At 41.2% G+C, this 16,972-nt stretch overlaps 1 protein-coding gene across 1 annotated transcript in view; it reads right to left on the bottom strand.

Moving 5' to 3' along the window:
* Positions 1-14,163, bottom strand: part of Tnfaip8 (TNF alpha induced protein 8) — a 110,997-nt gene extending 96,834 nt beyond the window's left edge. Inside the window, exon 1 of the mRNA XM_076855886.1 lies at positions 14,059-14,163. Coding sequence (XP_076712001.1) covers position 14,059 — 1 coding nt within the window. The 5' untranslated portion in view covers positions 14,060-14,163. The remainder of the gene's footprint in view (positions 1-14,058) is intronic.
* Between the last annotated feature and the right edge of the window lie 2,809 nt (positions 14,164-16,972).

The following is a 16,972-nucleotide window of genomic DNA, read 5'->3' as shown; positions in this document are numbered from 1 at the left end:
CTGGGGATGTGGCTCAAGCGGTAGCACGCTCGCCTGGAATGCGTGCGGCCCGGGTTCAATCCTCAGCACCACATACAAAGATGTTGTGCCCGCCGATAACTAAAAAAAAAAAAATATTAAAAAAATTCTCTCTCTCTCTCTCTCTCTCTCTTTTTTTTTTAAAAAAAAGAAGAGATTATTTAGTACCAGGACTGACCATCATAAACTCAGAATTGGTAACGTAATCACATGCTAATTCATGTATTGGAAGGCTAGGTATACAGCAGATTGTATATAACAGATATACAGTCGATACTCTCAAAAGTGCTGAGCAGACCATATAGATGGAAATAAAATGAGATAGTCATCATCAGACCTTTTGGCAACAATACTTTATGTCAAAAGAAAATGGAGGGACTGGGGTTGTAGCTCAGTGGTAGAATACTTGCCTAGCATGTATGAAGCACTGGGTTTGAGCCTCAGCATCACATAAAAATAAATAAATAAAACAAAGGTATTATGTCCATCTACAACTAAAAAAAAGAAAAAAGAAAATAGAGTAACATTGAAAATTCTCAAGGAAAGAAAATGTGAGCCAAAGATAGATATATATATATATACCTGACTTTAATTATAAAGGTCACAAATATAATCAAGAAATTAGGGGGGCCGGAGTTGTGGCTCAGTGGTAGAGCACTTGCCTGGAATGCATGAGGCACTGGGTTCCATCCCTGGAATCACATAAAAATAAAAGCAAATAAAATAAAGATACTGTGTCCATCTACAACTAATACACACACACACACACTGTATAAAGAAATTGGGAACATTATTTCTATGACTCCAACTTACTAATTACACTAGACAAAGAACTTTAATTGAAATCTCTAGAGTCACTGACATGAAGACTGGTGATAAGTGTGATGCATACAGCTATTTGTAGAAATAAAACTAAGTGAATATTAAAGGGTAGATACTTCAGTAAGTAATGGCTGTCTGGTCTGACAATGTAGATAGGATCAACCATTAAAAAAAAAAAAAAAAAACTGGGGAAGAATGAGTATGGCATACGCCAAAACAATTACTTGTACTGTTTTTCAGTAGTCACAGCTAGTAATTATAGTATTTATGTTGTTATTCAAAAATTGTTGTATGTGTAATATGGGACAAACAAATGGGTAATTATATGACTGCCATTTTCTCTCTTCTATGACTTAAAAACCCAGGATTCTAAGCATGGGAGAAAGGAAATGGAAAAGTATATATAAGAGATTAAATAAAAACTCTGTAGTCTTGAAATTGAATCGGATATATCAATATGAACTCAAGAAGTACTGTATCTTTACAAGAGTGTATGTGTTTATATGTAAATGTGTCTATTTTTCCCAGCTGTGACCAGTGAAAAGGACTGCAAAGAATAGCCATTGCAGTGAATGAGCATCCCTACTGCCTGGATTATGGTACTGAAATGCCATTTCTCACTAAAGAAACAAGAGGTTCTTGGAGAAATGGCTAGTTCCTGGTCTGGGCGGGAAATGTACAAGATAAGCCTGGATTGGGCTGGGGAGGTAGCTCAAGCAGTAGTGTGCTCACCTGGCATATGTGCGGCCCGGGTTCGATCCTCAGCACCACATACAAACAAAGATGTTGTGTCCGCCAAAAACTAAATAAATATTAAAATTCTCTCTCTGTCTTTCTCTAAAAAAAAAGATAAGCCTGGATCACCTTAACATAACCAAATAGCAGGAAGTTCTCAAGATTACTAAGGTCATGTCCCAAAACCTCAGGAACCAAGTAGAAGAGGCTCCCACTGGTCCATCAGCCAAGGATGGAATAATTTGAATCTTAATAAAAATCAAAATTTCCATGGGTTGCAACCCATCAAAAATATTCAATTCCATAAACTCATAATGATTAAAAAAAAAAGCAAAGAAAAACAACTCTAATGATCAACCTTCTGAGAATGACAGGAAATCAATTTTTGTAAGCTAGGTAAATCAAAGGAAATAAACGTTTATATTGCTTTTCCTGTGTGAACTGTACCACATGACCTCTATGAGTCCACAGAACAACCTGGGACCCGTTGGTGCTGCACCCACACACCTGCTCAGGGGACAAGCCTCCCCCAGTGAGCAGAACTGTGATTGAAGCAAAAATCTCAACCTAATAGGAGAAGAGTCAAAAGGGGTCGGGCAATTCCTAACAGGCTAATAAGGAAAGGGAAAAAAAGTCCACATCAAATAACAGATAAAAGGAGAGTCTATCCTTGTAAAATTATTCCAACTAATCAATAAAATTAAAATGACAGAATTTGAATATCACTATTCTGCAATCCCGGATGAATTAATAGACCTAGACACCAAAGATGAACAGCTTGCTTACCTCAAAAAAGAGCGGAAAAACCAGGCCTCATACCTTCCAGCGAAAAAACATACCAGTACCTAAAATCTTGCCAAAGGGATAGAACCTGAGTCTTATCAACCTCTAGATCCAGATACAGGAGACAAAGAGCAAAGGAACAGGTGGAGCTTTGCCAAGGGCATGCCTCGTATCATCAAGACTGTGAGAAAGTCTACAGATTACAGTCCAGGTAATTCCACAAATAATCTGCATTGTTTTGTTTTTTTTTTTTTAAGAAAAGAAGGTGGTAAGGGAATATGTGGAGTAAAAGACACACCATGTTTTTGTTTTATTTTTTAAAATGAACAAGACTAAACTATAGTGGGGAATTGAAGTGGAGGAGATTAAGCATCCTGCTGCGAGTGCCTGGTTATGCACTTGGGGCATAAAAATCATAAACAGATGCAAGGAGTGATTACTATAAAAGTCAGATGGTGTTCAGTTTTGTGAGGACAGAGGGAAATGTGATTGGAAGGGGTCAAGGGGCTTGGGGAGGGGGGGCAAGTAAAGTTCTATCTCCTGACCTCAGTGCTGTTGTTGTGGGTTTTGCCTTATAATAATTCACATTTATTTCGTGTGGATTTTTTATATTTGTGTTTTACTTTATAATAAAAAGGTTTCAAAAAGGTGTTAAAATCTAGGCTTGTCAGCACAACAATAGGCAACGGATAGAAAGAACTGCTATATATTGGATAGAGTAGCTTCAGGATCCAGCAGATTCCATCAGGAGCCAGCATCTTCTGGATTCAGTTTCAATGTCCTTCTTGTATTGAAGGGAAATGATTTCATTTGCAGTTTGGGTTAAAACTTAACACAACATTTCAACATATTTTCAGAGGCATATAACAAACAATATCCATAATATCTCAAGGGTAATCTCAATTCAAAATGACCCACCTCTTGGACATCTACTGGAATTGCAGAAGCTTTCGGGCATAGGGTGCTCTCACACATGAGATTACATACCTCATACTCAGTGAGATGTGGGGTGACCAGTTCCAAACAGCATGTGGTTCATCCTTCTACTGTCGAAATCAACAAATTGTCAAGATTGAAACATGGAGGCAGCCTATGGAGTACAACTGGATTGGCTGGAGAAGTAAGAGCCTTTGGGAATCCAGAAAATGAGGTGGTCTGTGGCAGTTTTACTGAGGGGCAACACCTTGTAGCTATTCACAGCACAAGTATGGGAGGCGGCTGAGCTGCCAGGGTGTGAATCTCAGGCTGACCGGGCACTCGCAGCAGGATGTTTAATCTCCTCCACTTCAATTCCTCATCTGTAAATGAGGTTTAACAATAGTGCTTTTCTCATAGATCCATTCTGAAGATGAAAATTATGTGTACAAAGCACTTAGCACGGTGCCTGACCCATCATAAGTACTGGATAAGTGTTTGCCTTGATCACTGGGGTGATAAACATTTCCAGAAACAAAAGGAACTCTATTTTATAGACATTTTCTGGGTTTGAAAGCGGGATACTTCTTCCAAAGTAAGTAGTACTATTTTTATAAACCCATGATCTTGAACATAAAATTCACTGCCAGTAGTAATTAAGTATATGTGACTTTCAACACCTCCAAACCATTGGGTTTTTTTTTTTTTTTTTTTTTTTTTTGCCTCCCAATTACTAACATGGGTGTTTAGTTTTAATTCCCATAAAACCTGAAATTATTATAATCAGGAATAGTGTGGCCTTAGCAGGCAGCCTCTAGGCATGGAATTCTGGGACTAAAGCAGATGCTATTTATCTACCCAATAACCACATCCCTTTCCCTTCATGTTAGAGGCATAGCCAGGAGAGGTTCCCACAAGAGGGTTCTCCCTCAAGGCCCGCTCCCACTTTCATAGCTTCCCCTAAAGCTGTGACTTGGTGCTAACCAATGAGGTCCACAAAGGTTTCAGGAAAGAATGATCTTCTGATGAAAGGAGATAAATGCAAGAAAACCAATTTATCACTGCCACCTTCTGTGTTCCGCCCTCCACATACATACACACACTTCCTGCCTTTGAATGAGGTTGGTGGGTGCTGCCCGTTGCTGAGGAAGCCATTTCCTGCCCATGGGGTAGCAGGTCTACAGATAAAAGGTAACGTGCTATGAATGGGAAGGGAACAGGATAGAAAGAACCTGATCCCAGAGGACACAGTTCAAGCCATTGACCCAACCCCAGATTACCCTTCATATAAGATAATTAAATGTCTTTTTGATTTAGACCATTGTTAGTTGGGCATTCTCTTACCTGCATCTAAAGCATCATGACAGTCACAGAATAAAATGATTCTTCCCAGCTATGGTCTGAATATATATATATATCCCTCCAAAATTCCTATGTTAGAATTCTAATCCCAGAAAACTGGGATCTTTGGAGAAGTGATTGAGTCACAAGACTCTGCCTCTGGATTCCTGTCCTATAGATAATGCTAAAAGGAGTACCATGCCCTCCCATCTTCCATCTCTTCTGCTATGTGAGAACACATTGTTCATTCCTTTTTGTCCCTTTCTGCCATGGGAGGACATAAAAAGGTATATTGGAAACAAAGAACAGCTCTCATCAGACACTGAATAGGGCACCTTGATCCTGGATTTTTTAGTCTCCAGAACTGTGACAAATAAATTTTCTTTTCTTGATAAATTACCCAGTGTCAGGTATTTTGTTATAGCAGCATGAATAGACTAAGCCACTCCCTAAAATTCATATGTTGAAGCTTTACCCTCAGTATCTCAGAATGTAGATGCATTTGAAAACAGGACATTTAAAGATATGATTCAGTTAAAATGAGGCCATTCCAGTGGGCCCTATTCCAGTATATCCAGAAGAGGAAATTAAGACATGCAGAGACAACAGAGAAGTTGAGAGAATCTGATCTGATCTACAAGAGATATTAAAGGAAGTTCATGCTGAATGACAAAATAATACCAGATGTAAACCTTGGGTCTACATTAAAAATGATGATGAACATGTAGACAAGTTTTATATTGAAGAACATGAGGTGGAGGGGAAAGATGAGCCCCAAATTTAGTTAATAAGTAGGCAAATATAAAAATCTTTTTAACTCCTGTTTTAATTTTCTTCAAAAGATAATTATTTAAGGCAAAAAATAATAACTGTGATCTGTGGTGGCTACACGTGTAGAATTAACACCAAAAACCCCACAAATAACCCTATTAATAAATGGGCAGATGAATTAAACAGGTGCTTCTCAAAAGAAAAAATACAAATGGCCAACAAATATATTAAAATGTTCTGCATCATTAACACGTAGGGAAATGCAAAACAAAACTACACTGAGATTTCATCTCACACTACTTAGAGGGCAGTCATTAAGAATACAAATAATAATAAAAGCTGGAGAGGATGTAGACAAAAAGATACACTTTCACACTGTTGGTGAAGCTGTAAATTAGTACAACCACTATGCAAATAAGTATGGAGGCTCCTCAAAAGACTAGGCATGAAACTACCATAGGATGCAACTCTACCACTTCTTAGTATTTGTCATACTACCATGATACATGAATATCCACGTTTATAGCAGCACAATTCACAATAGCTAAACTACGGAACTAGTCTAGGTGTCCATCAACGGATGAATGGATAAGAAAATGTGGTGTAGATGCACAATGGAGTTTTATTCAGTCATGAAGAAAACTGAAATGTTGTTTGCAGGAAAATGAATAGAACCAGAAACTATTCTGTTAAGTGAAATAATCCAAACTCAGAAGTTTAAGGGTCATATTTTCTCTCATATATGGAAGCTAGAGAGGGGAGAAAAAAAAAACACACAGCAGATCTGGTTTCTCTGTGGGAAGTAGTGTCTTCTGAAAATTAAAGGGAAATCAGTAGAGGAAAGTGACCAGGGGTGAGAAGCAAGAGGAAGCGGGGAGGTGCTTGGGGTGATACTGATCGAATTATATCGTTATATTGTGATATGCACAAATACGTAACAAATCTCGTCATTATGTACAATTATAATCTTCAATTTAAAAAGCGTATAGAGAAAAAAAAGAAAAGATATAAACCATAAGACAATCATAATACAAAGAGTATTTTAAATACCCTTTACAAAAGGGACTGTTAAGGACTCAGTTGTGTCCCCTCTAGAGTCACATATGAAAGTTTCAGCCTCTAGTGCCACTGTGTTTGGAAATAAGCCTTTAATAAAGAGATAATTAAGGTTAAGTGAGGTCACAAGGATGAGACCCTAATCCAATACGACTGATGCCTAAGAAGAGGGAAAGGCATCAGGGAAATTCAGACACCGAAAAAAAATTCCATCGGAGAACACAGAGGGAAAGTGGCCATCTGCAAGCCACCGAGAAACCAGACCTGCTGACATCCTGATCTTGAACTTCCAGCCTCCAAAACTGAGAACAAGTTCTGTGTTGAACTCACAGAATCTGTGATATTTCTTTTATAACAGTCCTGACAAACTAAGATACTGATAGACTATTATCATGACTGTACAAATACTAATGGCAACCATAAAAGAGAATCAAACTTTAAAAAAGACTAGTAAAAGGGTAAAACTGGGAGTAGATATACTCGCAGGGTACTCAGAATCAAGGCCTGCACCAGCAAGAGTGAGGTGGTTAAATCTCTGGCCCTACCCTCGGTCTCAACCTCCGCCCTCTGCCTCAATTCCAAAGGGTGACAATGGGAGGCCTGATGTATTGGACTCTGAGGCAGCAAACCCAGAATATGGGTGGCTATAGCGGAAGGTTGAAGCAAAGACACAAATTTGTCTGTTTTCATATTTCTTGGTCCCTAATCAAATATTTAAGCCTACAGGGGGAGACGCAATAGTTCTACTAAAATTGGTACCATATATCATCGGTAGCAGACCTTTATTATTCATAATTTCCACGACTCCTGTTAGAATGATAAGTTAAAAACCGACCAAAATTTCAGTAGCAGGAAGAAATTCTCAAGAACTGGCACAACCTCTCCTTCCCCACCCCACCCCCGCAAAAAGAAGAAGATGAAGAAGGAGGAAGTTACAGCAAGAAGGAAAAAAAAAAAAAGTATGTTTTCCATTTTCCTGTTGTCTACCATTACAAAATGAGAGGGGCACTCTCAGAAGGAGTCAGATTACTCTTGGAGTTTCCAGGACCTCAGGAGAACAGAGCAGCACTGGAGTAGGGAAAAAAGGCCCCTTGGCAACTCTAAGTCTTGGGCTAAACCTGGATTCTTCCCAACCTGTGCCATGCTTGAGAAAAGGGTGCTATTCCAGATCAGTAATCAATCTAGAGAGAAACCCGAGGTGTCCTCAAAGTAGCTGGCACCCTAGCTTTATAATGTCAGCACTGCCGGTGACCGAAATCTAGATTCTCAACTAAGATTCTTCAATGTTTCCATTTCATGGGCTTTCAATTCCTGGATCTATTTGTGGGATATCACTATTAGTTTCAGTAGTCTTTTTTTTTTGTTTTTGTTCTTGACCTGATTGCTTGTCAACACTTTTCAATGCACTGAAGACCCAGGAAAACCATTCATTACGTCCCAAATGGATTCATCAGAGTGCATTTTGTGAGTATGTCTGTGCTTTTAAAAGATTTGCTCTTTCTGCTGAAAAAAAAAAAAATTAAAGAAAAAGAAAAAAAAATCCAGACAGATATCCACTGCCTGAACAAAACTTCTTTATATCACAAGACATGAAAATGTCTCTCAGGCTACAGATTCTAAATTTTCTGTGCATTGATCATTTACGGGGTGAGGTTGGGTGTAGAAATACAGATTCCCAGGCCAGGCCTTTGGTGATACTGCAGTAAGTGGGAGCCCAAGAATCTGCACATTTCAAATCAAGCTTCCCAGGTGAATAAATTATAGTCAGGCTGGAACTTTGCAGCCCCAGATGATCCCTAAAAGACAGCACACTGGACAAGTTCAAAGTGTATCACCTTTGTGGCTGCCCAGGTAATCATGTTCTCAAACTGCCCCACCTGGGCAGAGCCTTCCTTCTGGGGAGGCAATAAGAATTATAAGTACACAAGGCAGGGAATTCCCTACTTCCTTAGAAGATTCCTATTTATACCGGGTCTCTTACTTTGGCAAATAATAACAGCCATTCCTTCAGATACTATCAGTCATTCCTGGCCATAAAACCAAAGGAGCAAATGGCCAGGTATGTGCAAACAGAGGTCATCACCGGAAGCTGGGGAGGCTTAAGCTCATTCACCTCTCCCAGGTACACTCCATGAGTCACTGGGGGATCTATCTCTTCACTAAAAAGATAAAAGCAGTATTTAACCAAACACTAGCCATCTCCCAAAAAACTCTCTCATTTCCTTAAAGAAAGAAGGAAAAATAAAGGAGTCATTTCCTGATTGCAGAATGATGGCATCAGGTACTGGGCTTACCTCTTTAAGATCTGAGTCATCAAAACTTGTCCTGAACTTTGAAATCTGTTGCCAGAACTGTACCTGCATTTCCCCCTAGGGCCATGCCTGGTATGTTGGCATCTGTGTGGGTCTGAACACAGTTAGATGAAAAGCCCAACACAGAACAGCATGAGAGCCATCAGGTCTCCACAGCACACACCATAGCCTCTGTATCCAGCGCCCCCACCTTTTTTTTCTGACAGGTGTGTTATAAGAATCTCATTTTTTAAAAATGAGTTTAAATAAGATTGGGAGTGGAAAAGGCTTGAGCTAAATGAACTTGTTTTAAAGCAGTAAGAGCCAGGATGGGACAGCTGGGCTGGTCTCCTCTTCTTTGGCTCCTCTCAAACATTCAAGAACTACTATGTGCCTTGCTGAGTACCATGTCTCCAGAAGAGCCAGCTATGGACAATCCTATGGATGCATCTCCACCCCTGCCTCCCAGAACACACAACCCCTGGTGAGACTTGCCAGCCCAAGTCTCTTTGTGACACCAAAGGCAACTACATGTCTTGGATAATCTGGTTTCATCCATTACCTATTTTAAACATGGGAACTATGAAGAGTCAACCAACTATTCATAGCTTAATTGGAATAGGTCTTTCAAAACTTCCCTCATGTACAGGGAGGCTTACTGGGTACCACAGCTCTTCTCTGTGTTCAGACACTTAAAACCCAAATGCCCTGTTCTGGCTCATTTATCTCTAGGAGTAGTGGCAGCAGCATTTCCCTTATATAATCATGTGACCCTGCAGCTGGGAATCATTAAAACTGTGTTATATTCAACCTAGTCTCTGGGCTCCTCTGGCATCATTAGAGAAAAAAAAAAAGTTCATACTAAAAGCACATATGGTACAAGTTACCACTCTCCCTCTGCTCCACTATACCAGTGCTAACGCCACCTTCTTGTAATGAGACCTATTTGGCCAAATCAGCAAAGTCCACCACTGGCTGGGCACTTTCCACCCACTGACAACAGGAGAGGAATGTTTTGGTTTCATCCACACAGCAATCCTATAATGTAAATAGTCTCCTCAAACTTGAATAAACAGTATCAAAGAGCTGAAGTAGACTGTGCAAAGTCACAGCCAGCCAGTGGTAGCTGAGACATGAGCAGCTGATTTCAGTAAAGTCATCTGAATCCACCTCTTCTTGATCAAAGTCATCTTTATTCTCAATGTTAAGAAAACTTACATGTGAAAATCTGAAATGAATACCATTTTCTATTAAAGAAAACTAACCTAAATTTGTTCACAAGCCAGCTTGGGGTGAGACCCATTCTTGTGACCTCCTCACACTTCTATTTTTCTTTTTAGGAGAGAAGAGTTATTTGTCTAGTCAGTCTCCAGTCCCTCTACAGAAATACTATCAGACTGGTCTATAACCCTCCTTATTCTGTATTAAAAAGGGCAATATTGGGCATGCTGGCACACTCCTGTAATCCCAGCTACTCAGGAAGCTGAGGCAGGAGGATCCCAAGTTTGAGACCAACCTGGGGATGTATCTGGGGATATAGGTCAGTGGTAGAGTGCTTGCCTAGCAATATGTGAACTCTGGGTTCAATCCCATATGAGAAACAAAGCAGGGACATACATCTAGTTTTGCAGCTAGTTCTGAACTTGAGCTACTCTGCTTGTGTACCATAAATGTGCTTCTAGAGAAAAAGCAACTGTTCTCTCAAAGGATAGGATAAGTATTATTTGATTATTGCTAAGCCCATGATACATGTAATAAATTTCTCAGGTAGCTTCCATGTCTGATGTGAAAGTTCAAGAAAGCAAAATCCTATGGAATCAAGTTTATTGCTGCTATACCACTGATAATTTTAACAAATACCAAAAGAAATATGCTTATTTCAGTTTCTAATTAATGGAAAATAAAAATACTTTGAAAATGGTTCTACCATCCTAAGTAAGCACCTTTCCTTTGTGAAACACAAGGAAATTCCAAATGCATTTTTGCCATTATAAGCTTACCTTCAGGGACCCTTTCATACCATCATTCTTCTTTGCATAAATAACTTGCCCGCTCAGATTCCAGGCCTTCATGTAAATATGAGAAAGTTGTGCAATGCCAGGCACATGGTAGATACCCAATAAATACCCACTGCAGGAAGGAATAGTGCTCTCTTCCTGAAAGTTGGATTGGGGAACTGGATGCCTCCAAACTTAAATGACCCCAAATGCAATGGTCTAAGACCATGGGCCAGATTGTTTCTTTGGTGCCTCTTGCCCAGGACATTCTACTATTATCCACCCTTCACTTTTAACTCATTTCCTCCTTGTCAGGTCAGAAGGTAACTAAAAAGCAACTGACTTCCTGATTTACATTTTGGACCAGATTTACATTTTACAAGTTTCTCTAATTTTTTGTTTTTTTTGATCCTCCACAAATCACTCATTTCCAGCTGTTGGGCAGCACCATTGAAAGACAAAAGTCAAGAAACTGCAGTCATTGCAGACTCCAGGCCACAGTCATCAAAACCAGAGATGGTAAGAGCAGGAAGTGAACTCCCAGCTAGAGAGAAACATAAAAGGTGGGGCGTTCAGAGCACCTTTTTGGTATTGGTTGAATTCTTACTGTGTGCATTTGGTATTAAGTGCAGGATGTGGGCAGTATGAGGATGGGTGAGGCAATAAAAGTTAATCTAGCACCATGCAGTGCCTTCCCTTCACTTCCCTTCACGTCCTCATTGCCCAAATCAGTGCCCCTGGTACTGGGGTTCCACTAACACTCCTGTCCTCCTCCCTTTCCCTTCCATAAGGAAACAGGTGGCACTTTCTGGTCACTGTTATTTCTCCCCTACTTCCTGGAAATTACTATATGTTCAAACCCTTCAACTGTACCAAGCAAAAATGAGGAGGGTGGGGAATGGACTACATGCTACATGGTGAGGAGCAAAGCTGGATTCTGAGTACTAATGAAATCTCCAAGAAGAAAGAAGTGTTATTTTCAACTACGGCTACTTCCAGCAGAAGTAAATTAACTGGATCCATTAACTCTGAGACTGCTGCAGTGCCTGGCACTGGGGTGACTCAACTCCAAAGATTAACTATTTGAAGTTCTCCAAGTCATAAACCATGTAGAAATTTGCTCCTCCCCCAACTTGGCATTTCCTAATGAGTACTGTTTGGATGTAATCGCTTCTCACCACACACCCTTTCCTCCAATTTCAACAGAATGAAAATTGCAAAAAATAAGGCATCACAAAATACTCTCTTCTTGGCCCATGCGGGTGTCGACCCTGGTTTCTGCCATTCTGCTTAGGATCCAGAACAGCCTGTCCTCATGACATCTCTATACCCAGCTGGAGACTAAGTCTAGCAATGTAATCAGAAATGGAATATTAAGACAATGAAGGTGAGAAGAATCCCGAATCACACAATACTTCTCACTAAATATCAACCCATCAAAACAAAAGGCATCATAGAGTAAAAATCTCTTAAAGAAAATGTTTAAAATGCCCATTTGTGCATGATTATTATACTTTTGGTGGAACCATCTTATATTCGATGACTTATTATTTTTAGATCCTCAGGTAATCCAGAAGAATTTAATAGCTTGTAAAGCCTACATTTGTCAATGCAAAGAGTTTAATGCAAAACATTGAATATCTAAGGTTTTACAGAGAAATAAGAGGTAGTGCACTTCCCTAAACTTTCCTTATTGAAATTAGAGGTTAAAACTCAAAATGTGGGCCATGATTAATGTATATGGAGGAAAATATGCATCCTAAAAATCTACAAAAAAGATAATTATGTTACTAGCTAGAATATTAACAATAAATTGCTGACTTAATTCCTTATGACAGATCTAATTAGAAGGTGGCAATAAAAGTTTCCAGGTGTTTAATTAAGTGTGATAATTATTCTTTCTTAAAGAGAGATGGAGTCATATGTTTACATTGCAAAGTATAATGTTTCCTTAGTTAAAACAGTGTGGAAACACTTTTGTGTAACACAGGATTCAAACCAGATAAAAATATCTTCTAAGATAAGCAGCACTTAAAGTGATTTATCAGCTCTTAACTTTTCATATGCCAATGCACAATGGCTTCTTAAAGACTACCCTGTCTTCGTTATTTCCTTTAGCCACATAGTTTTGTTATACTGATACCTCAGGGAACACTTTCTACTCAAAAATGTCATTTCCCTAGCAGCATCTCTTAAACAAATTCTTGTCAAGAAAGTGGGGAAAATGTTATGAGTATTCTATTTTCATGACAAGAACACAGCAAGAATAAACTGAGATGTGGAAGAACTCAAAGACTATTACAACTAGAACTTAGATGGGACCTGAGAAACCAGGCAATCCTTTTATAGATGAAGAGACTAATTTGTAGATTGATTGAAGTACAATACTGTTATGATAGCAAAGCTATCAATTTTTTAAATATAGAAAAATGCCCCCTGCCCAATAAAATTAATTTATGGAGAGTGGAATGATCAGTTTTAAGCAATTTAAACATTTTTGTTTCAACGCTGGAAACTGAACTACTGTTCCTTAGTGCTAGGTGTCAGTTGACCTAGAAACATGATGTTGCTGAATCCATGAACATCTTTTAGGTGCTGAAGCCTGGTCAGGAAGATTGGTCTTAAATATCAGCAGCCCGGGGCCCAGAGGGCCTGGGAACTCATCAGGTGTTCTTGCAGCAGGTGCTGAGGGCTGGAATGACACAAGTACGCTCTTGTACACAAACAGACACGTGCACACAACTTGATTCTCCAAAGGAAATCTCCACTGAAAAATCTCAAAGCAAAACTCTGGTCCTTGCCCGTTTTACAATGCAGAATCGGACTACAATCTCAGACCAGCAACTCAGTCTGCAATCTGGGGCATCCTGATAACCCTTGCAATCCGATCTATCCCAGCATGTGCGGTTGGTTACCAAGAGGACGTGACACATAGCGGGAGCCATTCCACAGAAGGAAGGAAGGAATGGCGAGTGGGGCTCAGCGCTGGAGGTGGAAGTTAAGAATCTGGCCCAATCTGTAAGGGTTCCTAGTCCGGGATCTAGAATTCTCATTACAACGCAGACACAGGGTGAAACTCGGGGAAGTTGCGACGCTGTGCGCTCCTGCACACACTCTTACGCACACCCACTTATACACACTCGCTCCTACGCATCCACTCTCTCCCACTCTCACTCCGGAAACTCTCAGTGGACTGGAAGCGCGACCCCAGGAACACTTTTAAAGTCCCTAAATGCCGACTGCTTTATTTGTTTATTTATTTTAACCCCAGCGATCGGGAGAGCCCAGGAAGGGGGCACGCGGGGTGGGCGCTCCTGGGAGGCACTTACTCGGAGGACGGGGCGCGGCGGCGCCGGACGCGGAGATGCGAGCTGGGCGGTCTGGAGAAGGGGACTCCCCTAGTCGCAGCAGGGCTCGCGCGCGCCTGCGGACCTTAACAACCAAACGCGGGCCACAGCGGGCGGGAGAAGAGGAGCCAGGGGCCGGGGGCGGGGCGAGGAGGAGGAGACCAGGGGCGTGGCGGGCCGGGCCGGGGAGGAGCCCGGGAGCCGGGGGCGGAGCGCGACAGGCAGGGGCGGAGGGGCGGGGCTGGTCGGGAGGGTGGAACGCGAAGGAGGGGCCGAGGGCCGCCGCGGGGCGGGGCGGGGAGAGCTGGAAGTGGTCCCTCGGGGGAGAGCGCAGGGGCCGGCCGCCTGGACCCTCCCTGTACCGGATCAGGGAGGCACAGATTTCTGGGCGCTAGGGGGTCAGGACTTGTTTGGAAGATAACACAGGAAAGTTGCTATCCCTTAGGCCTCTCGGATTCCGCGTCAGTTGTAAAAGAGAGATAGCAAACAAGTGGCGATGAAATGGTTAAGTGGGACCCTACTTACTTGCATCTTTCCTGGCAAATAACAGTGTACGTGAATGTTAGCGTCTGCTGCCATTTTTATTATGATGATAAAGATCCGAGAAAGTCCCTAAATGCTGCCTGTTTTTATATATTTGTTTGTTTTCGGCCTCTAATGGCCTGAAATCTACCCAGAGATAGCCAAAGCGCTCCGGATTCATGGATTCCATTAGCGAAGGATGTCAGGCTTCCTCACGCAGCCAAAGGCTCATGGGTTCTTGGAAAGCCAGCAGATGTCAACCACCCTGGGAACTTCACTGTGACTGTCCTTACCTAAGGAACCAGGGTTCTCCAGATCCAGAGAGACCACAAGGATGAGACAGAATCTGGGCTTCCTTCCGTTCAAGAGCCCTTACCCTAGCACCTATTTACAAGGGCGACGGAACTTTGTGGGAGTTAAATTGAATCCATCGTACTAAAAACATTAATCACACACCTGCTATGTGGTATCTCTATGCAGGAGTCTGAGGAAATGGCAGAGCCTGTCTGGGAGACAGGAAAGTTACCCTGTATAGGTGGAATAGTCGAAGTCACAACACATCTAGGTTTAATACCAAAGATAGGACCATACACAAAGTACGGGATATTTTAAAAGATGACAATGTCCTGTGATTATAGATATAGGGAGAAGGTGCCAGGGAGATTCTCCTGGAGAGGGTGAATTTGGAAGAAGGATTGGGAGCTTACAACAGCTACAGGTAGAGAAAAGTCATAATAAACATTTCCCAGCACTAAGAAGGATTGGAGAAATGGAGTGCTTGTTGGAACGAAGCTTAAACAGTAGAACAGAACCAAACCCAAGGGCTTTCTTCTTATAGGAGCTAAGGACATTAATTTGATCTTTGGTTGAGAGGAAAACAGAAGGCTTATAAGCATGAGAGAGGTATCAAATGTTGTTTTAGAAAGGCTAATTTGAAACCAACACAGAAGATCCCAAGGCCAGGTAAATATTTGAGAAATTATGGAAATATGTCAGGGTGAGCTACCTGGGTGGGCAGAATAAAGACCCCCTGAAAGATGTTCATTCCCTAATCCCCAAATCCTGTGACCCTGGTATCATGGCAAAAGGCATTTTGCAGGTGTGATTAAGGTTAAGGCTGTTCAGATGGGACTATTACCTTGGATTATTTAAGTGGGCCCTGTCTAATCACATGAGTCCCCTAAAGTGGAAGCCTGGTGGGACAGAGAGATTCAAAGTGTGGCAGGGACTCAACCTGGGCCTCTAGAAGTTAGGAATGGGCCTCTACTAACAGCCAAAAACAACAACAAAAGGAATCTCAATCCTACAAGAATTGAATTCCTCAACCACAAGAATTGAATCCCACCCATAACCCAAGTGAAATGGACCTTCCCTGGGAGCCTCCAGGAAGTAACCCAGTTCTCCTGACAATTTTATCCTAGAGAGACCAGCACTGGACTTATGACCCATGGAACTATAAAATTTGTGTTATTTTAAACACCTAAATTTGTGATGATTTGTTATAGTAGTAATAGGAAACTAATACAGATGCTGACAGGCTAAATTAAGTGGAAGGAAAGAAGATGGATTTAAGATGTAACAACAGTTACTGATGGAGTGGGGGCCAGGGGAGTCATCTAGGTTCTTTTCAAGGTTTCTGGATTGGCAGATGTCATCAGTGGTGCCACCCTGAGGAGGGAGGAACAAAGACAGATACTTTCTAAACACCTCTGGAGTCTATCAGTGATGCAATTAAATCAGGATTGAAAGGGTTTGTGCATTCCTAGCTTCCCCTCACCCAAATAATTAAAAACCATCTTTGAATTCTCGTGAGGATATTTGTCAACACTAATTGAGAGATATAGCAATGGATCTGCCCAGTGTAAGCTGAGTGACTGTGGACAAAACACATTGTCTTAAAGATACCTGGCTGCTTCTGTGTGAGACAGAAGGAGCCCTATGTGCATGATTGTTGTGACTCACCCAGGATGTCCTATTGTCTGAAAACTCAGTTCTAGTAACTTTCACTATGGCTTGACTTCAGTCTCCTTTTTCCCCAGTAGTGCCACCCTGAGGAGGCAGGAACAAAGACAAATACTTTCTAAACATCTCTGGAGTCTACAGTGATGCAATTAAACTAGGAATGAAAGTGTTTGTGCATTTCCAGCTTCCCCTCCCCCAAATAATTAGAAACCATCTCTGAATGCCTAAAAGTGAGGATATTTGTCAATACCTTATCTACATCAAGATGTTACATCTACATTTTGATGCAGCCCTAGATATCTTCTTGCATAGTGAAAGGGAAAGGGGGCGGGTTAACTTTTACCAGGTCCTCAAGACTTCTTTCCCATCCCCCTCATCCTTCGGCCCTTGAGAGACGATCTCACCTCCTAGT

Source organism: Callospermophilus lateralis, chromosome 5, assembly GCF_048772815.1.
Source record: "Callospermophilus lateralis isolate mCalLat2 chromosome 5, mCalLat2.hap1, whole genome shotgun sequence".
Classification (NCBI taxonomy): Eukaryota; Metazoa; Chordata; class Mammalia; order Rodentia; family Sciuridae; genus Callospermophilus; species Callospermophilus lateralis.
This window is presented reverse-complemented; position numbering and strand designations above follow the sequence as displayed.